At 38.8% G+C, this 6538-nt stretch overlaps 1 protein-coding gene across 1 annotated transcript in view; it reads right to left on the bottom strand.

Moving 5' to 3' along the window:
• Positions 1-2381: 2381 nt before the first annotated feature.
• Positions 2382-6538, bottom strand: part of TMPRSS5 (transmembrane serine protease 5) — an 819938-nt gene continuing 815781 nt past the window's right edge. The window contains exon 12 of the mRNA XM_044081066.1: positions 2382-2451. Within this exon, the coding sequence (XP_043937001.1) occupies positions 2398-2451 (54 nt within the window). The 3' untranslated portion in view covers positions 2382-2397. The remainder of the gene's footprint in view (positions 2452-6538) is intronic.

Here is a 6538-nt window from a genome sequence, read left to right as displayed (position 1 = left end):
ATGTTCAAACAAGTGTCACTGAAAGCCACTTTCAGCAAATAATAAAATATTTTTTATGAAGGGGGCACCTCCTGCACCCACATGTGGGATGACACACTTTCACACTCCCAACTTATATATACCAATTCTTGGGTCACGAAACAGTGGATAAAAGTGACAAACTTGAAGAGTTACTGAAAGTGGTTTTCAGCAATATTTCTGATTGTCCATCAGATTACAGTAGAAATATTGTCCTGTTTCCATAACAATTCATATCCAGGCTTCCACCACAAGTAACATGATACCTACAACTGCCAAGTCCTGTGCCAATATGTGAACAGGACCAAATGCATTTGGCAGCCACTTATCAGGAATCCATATAGACTGCAGTAATTTGGTGGCCATGTGCTTTCAAGGCAGAGATAGGTATGTGATTTGGTAACAACTACTACTGTGACCAATCCTTTCTTTTTGGAGCCAACCTAAGCATTCCACACACGGATAGGGCTAGAGAAGTGTCTTTAACATAGACTGTATTCACCTTCCCAAGCTACTTGGCCATGACCAGTAGTGTTTAACATAGACTGTCTTCACGTTCCGAAGCTAAGTGGCCATGACCAGTGGAGTCACATTTTGTACAAGCAAAAAAGGAATGGTTGATGATTTTTGTAACAGGGAATGTTCTCACTGTTGTGGACAGTTGTTAAAGTGAGTGACCATAAAAAAGAATATCTACAAAGGGAATTTAGATGAACTAGCTTTGTGATTGCTGCCCTGAGTATGAAAGGAACGTCATTTTATAGAAAGGGATGGAAGATTTGCATATAGTCTAGAAAGGGATACCTACTGAAGGTGGATACATTTATTGTGCCAGTGTGCAGTCAAGAAGTTGATCGTTCTAGTTACAGAGCTTCCCAATGAAATCAAATGTTATTGTCTTAACAGGCAGCGCACTTCAATGCCGGAACAATCAAAAGGCTTTGGGTTCTATCCCCACAGCAGGTGCTTAGTTGCATGTTTCACTACCGATACTGCAGGTGTAGTGCCATGCATTAATAGGATGCTACACTCCTGAGGTCCCACAGTTTGGATGAGGCAAGAAAAAAGGTGCCATCTGTCTGAACTGGTGATAGCTCAAGATGGCAGTGAACAATCCCATGGCACTAATCAAAAAAGAGGGTAGTGAACATTGCTTCAGGTCTCTGGCCAAATTTCCACCATCTGCACAAATACCATCTTGGGTCTCCATTGAAAATAGACCCATGCCTAGTGGGACTAACCAGGTCAACAAAACATATGTTAATAAATAAATAAATATCACCTGACCTCCAACAATAATCATCTCAATGCCATTATTGCCTATAACCCATCAATTAATGTTAATGAGAATTTCACAGAACTGTTCTATATCAACATTGATGAAATTCTCACTACCACCCGAAATGAAAACAATATAATTCTTTTTTGGAGACTTTGGCACTATTAATGGTGTCATTCGAATTTCTAGGATTGCACCACTGAGAAGGAGGGTGTAGGAAAGCATACTTCATCTTCTTTCTACTGTTAAATAAATGTTTCTTCCTAAAGATGGCATTTTTAATGATCAGGCTATGCTCAACACAAGTAAAAGACTACAGTGACACACCCTCTATCCATGAAATGACACCTCCCTGACTGGCATTATCTGTGATCACAATCAAAACTATGTATGCATCAAAACGATTATATGAGAAGCTAATAAGTAATAAACCCTGTTAGACAGGTGATTGCCTCATCAGAGTTGGCATAAACATTTAGCTCCCTGAGAAACAATGAAGGGATTTACAAAACTGCTTTCCATTCAGTATATGTTAAATACACTAATTACCTGGTCTATTTTGGTGAAATACTTTTGGGACTTATGTCCTGTTCAATTGAACATGAAGAGGTTACTGCCAATAAAAGAATGTATGATATTAATAGCTCAATGAAGAAACTTTGAGAAAGGGTATAGAGTAAAACTGGTGACTAGACAGCATCAAGGGTGGTGCAGTGGTGTAGCAGTTAGCATTGTTGCCTCACGGCATAATATTCTCTGGTTTGATTCTCAGCTGAGTTGCTGTCTGTGCAAAGCCTGCACGTCCTCTCTGCATTTGTGTGGGTTTCCTCCGGGTGCTCTGGTTTCCTCCCACATTCCAAAGACATGCAGTAGGTGGATTGGACACTCTAAATTGGCCCTAGGTGTGAGTGTGTATGTGTGAATGTGTGTGGTGCACCCTCTGAGGAGGACTGGGCCTTGGGCTAGCAACCTGAGGCCATAAAACCCGTAACTACTACAGAACCAAGGAGTATGACAGGTGCTCATTGCCCGATGTACCACATGGTGTGTAAACAGGAAATAGAGACAAGATCAAAGAGATTGTATTGTATTGCATTTATTTATTTATTGATCAGAAATGGTGGACTGGTCCAAGGACTGTTTTCAGATGCAACCTGGAACAAATGCAAGACAACAGTGATATGAATCCACTGCAGTTTTTACAGAAACATTTAAAAACTCATAAATACATTAAGGATACCTAGAAAAATGCAATTCCATACAGATTTTATAAACAAATTTAGATTAGTTAAACAAAACAGTTCATTCAAGCCAACAGATGCAATAAAGTATACTAGTTAACCAGGTTACTATCACAGTGTAAATAAAAAGTTTTCCAGAAGAGACTCCTGTCAGTGGAGTGTAATATATAACATTTATTTGTTTCATAGAGCCCAAGTACTTTAATAAAATGAAAACAAGCAAATTTGAATGAATAAAAGGAGTAGAAGACTAGTAAAATTAGCTATTTGAAAGTTGGAGAGAGTTAATAATAACAAAAAATGGTAGGATTTAAATAAGATCACATAACCAGATATTATTTCAGGAGCCAATGGAGAGGTATCCGTGTCACATGCCCAAAGCCTAATAGGTAGTGAATTTCACAAAATAAGAAGAATGTAGATGAATCCATGATATTTGCAGGTTTACCTGGGAAAAGCTATATATGTTAGCTACACTGAAGTTGAAGACATACAGTGAACCTACTGGCCGATAAAGTTAGCTCTAACTTTACCTCTCTCTTCCCTCCATCTGTCCCTCAAGATATACCTGAAATTGGCTCACCTCCAGCTATCACACAAGAACAAGTCTTGGATATTGTCATTACTAATATGGGGGCATTTTGTACCATCCCATGCATATCTTCATTACTTGTTAGGTCTGGCCATAAGCAGCCTCCTTTGAAATAAAACTGAAACCAGACATCCATCTCACCCAAGGTACCTTTAGAAATGTCTTTAAGACAAACTACCTACTCCTAAGAGATACAGTAACAAGTCTCAAATCCCCACCAAACCAGTTAGCTCCACTGAATACATGGAAATGTTCACCACCACACTATACTAGCATGTAAATAGCTGCATAGATGCAGCTGTACCCCATAGGACAAAGTACAAGGCAAACCCCAGAAACAAACCCACATGGTGGAACCGTAATATCAACAAGGAAAATAATTTTGGCCAAAAGTAAAAAGTGTAATTCTCAGAATGCTAGAGCCCTTGACACTGAAATAAGCAAACAACCCATGAGCTTAATAAAATCCACCAAAGCCAAGTTTGAGAGTAAAATAGCTATCCAAGCTAAAGACAATCAGAAGGTATTTTTTAAGTTATGTCAAACTTGAAAGATTGCAACTGATGTTACCCATACTGGGACAGAAGATACAGCTAACATGCTGGCCATTAAATTTAGCTCTAGTTTTACCCCTCTCACCACTCTGTCTGTCCTCAAGATATACCTGAAACTGGCTCACCTCTAGCTATCATAGAAGACCAAGTCCTAAAAGTGCCATCAAAAGCTAAAAATACTGCATCAGTGGGTCCTGACAATATCCCGGGATGCATCTTAAATAGCATGAACCATGATTTAGCCACACCATTAATAACACTGTTTAACTTCAGACTCCATACAGGTTTAGTACCAAGCGAATGGAGAAAAGCTACAGTCATTCCTCTGCATAAGAGAGGACCTCGACAGACCCAGACAGTTATGGACCCATTTGTCTGAACAGCCTTATATCCACAGCCATGAAAAGCCTTAAGAAAGTAATCAGTCAGGACATACAGAACCTCCGAACACTAGACCAGTCTCAGTTTGGACTCTTCAAGGGTAGGTCATGCTTACTCATCCTGGTGGATTTTTTAAAAAGACCAAAGCAATGGATGAAGGCAAAATGGTACACACAGCATACCTCAACTTGTTTGCAATCCAGTGAGTAACATAGGGGAAGTTCCCTCCACAAAGCGACCAGTCAGCAGTAGGGTCCCAGAGGGTTCTGTGCTGGGACCTCTCTTGTTTGACATGTACTTTTCTGAAGTAAAAGCCAATACCAAACGGCTCTGGCTGACTAAGTTTGGAGATGACTGCAAGCTAGAAGTAGTCACTGAATCCCCAAACTACTTAGCCATCCTGCAGGAAGATTTGTTTCAAATAGCTGGTGTCAAAATCTTGGTATGACAAAATGCCAAAAAATGCATTACTGTATCCTTTGGAAAGTTACTACTTTATAGGTTGGGTGAATTGGTAGGTAGGATTCTGGGACTTAAGTGCATTTTTGGGGTTTTTTTTTTTTTTGTCAAAAAACCTACTGAATTGTATATCACACTTTAAAAAGTATTTAATTTAATTTAATAATAATTAATTTAGTATGTGTTATTTATTTATTTATAAAAATCTGCAAAATGTTTGTTGAAGTCTGAAGAAGGAAAGTTTGTTTCAGCTGTTTCAATCAACTCTTTTAAATTAAATTATTTTAAAAGGCCTTTGGTGCTCCTTTGGAAAGTTCTCTACCCCAGGCAACTACCACATTGACAATATGTTCCTAAGAGTTGATCCACTTGTTTGGGATTTGGGAACTTACACTGCGTCCTATAACCTGTACAAGTCAATTGAAAAACCAGCAAATCTGTTAGGAGAAAACATATAAAAAATAAAAAACGTACAATAAGCTGGTTGCATAAGTGTGCACACCCTTAAACTAATAATTTGTTGAAGCAACTTTTGATTTAATTACAGCATTCAGTCTTTTTGTGTACACACCTGTCATCAATTAAAGAGACTCTGATTGACACCAAAGAAAATTTAGCTGTCCTAGTAAGATTTTCCTGACATTTACTCAGCTGCCTGCTATAGCAAAAGCCATGGTTCGCAGAGAGCTTACAAAGCAACAAAGGGATCTCATTGTTGAAAGGTGTCAGTCAGGAGAAGGGTACAAAAAAATTTCCACAGTATTGGATATACCATGAACACAGTGAAGACAGTAGTCAAAAAGTGGAGAAAATATGGGACAACAGAATATGAGACAGCAGTGACGTTGCAAAGAACTGCACACCCCTCCAGAATTGATGAAAAGACAAGACAAAAACTGGTCAGGGAGGCTGCCAAGAGGCCTACAGCAACACTGAAGGAGCTGCAGGAATTTTTGGCAAGTACTGGTTGCGTACTACATGGGACAACAATCTCCCGTATTCTCCATATGTCTGGACTATGGGGTAGGGTTGCAAGATAAAAGCTTTTTCTTACACAGAAAAGCATCCAGGCCTGGGTAATATTTCCAAAACAATACATCAAGTCTCCCAAAAGCATGCAAGAAAATGTGTTATGGTCTGACGAGACCAATGTTGAACTTTTTGGCCACAATTCCAAAAGGTGCATTTGGCACAAAAACAACCTTCAGGCGTGTGCTAGAAAGTTGAAGATGAAGAGGAATTTCACCTTTCAACACAACAATGAACCCAAGCATACCATACATCCAGATAAACAGAAGAATGGCTTCACCAGAAGAAAATTAAAGTTTTGGAATAGCTCAGCCAGAGCCATACCTAAATCCAATAGAAAATCTGTGGGGTGACCTGAAGAGGGCTGTGCACATGAGATGCCCTTGCAATCTGACAGATTTGGAGCACTTTTGCAAGGAAGAGTGGGCAAATATTGCCAAGTCAAGATGTACCATGCCTCTTACCCAAGAAGACTAAATGCCGTAATTAAATCAAAAGGTCCTTCAACAAAGTATTAGTTTAAGGGTATGCACACTTATACAACCAGCTTATTGTACATTTTTTATTTTTTATATATTTTCTCTTAACAGATTTGTTTGTTTTTCAATTGAATTGTACAGGTTATCGGTCACATTAAAGGTGGGAACATTTTTGAAATGATTTATTATGGTCTCGTTTTTTTATATCATAAAAATCTGGCATTTTAGCAGGGGTTTATGCACTTTTATATCCACTGTATGTGGACAGTTATCTATCTTTTGACCAACATGTCTGTTGTAAGAAAGTCCTTTTAGATTATACAGCCTATAAACAAAGTGATTGTGTCTAGACCTTGTGATTTAATTGTCCTCCTTTACTTCACCTTTAATAGGCAAGTCTTTGAATATAATGCCCCCTTGGGCATGTATCTGTTCAGGAATGTGCTACAACTGGAATGCCCACAGGGATACCTTACTAAAAGGATACAAGGCCTAAACAACTTGTC

This window comes from Protopterus annectens, chromosome 8.part0 (assembly GCF_019279795.1).
Source record: "Protopterus annectens isolate FY-2018-M chromosome 8.part0, PAN1.0, whole genome shotgun sequence".
Taxonomy (NCBI): Eukaryota; Metazoa; Chordata; order Ceratodontiformes; family Protopteridae; genus Protopterus; species Protopterus annectens.
The sequence above is the reverse complement of the archived record's forward strand: the minus strand, read 5'-3'. Positions and strand labels throughout refer to the sequence as shown.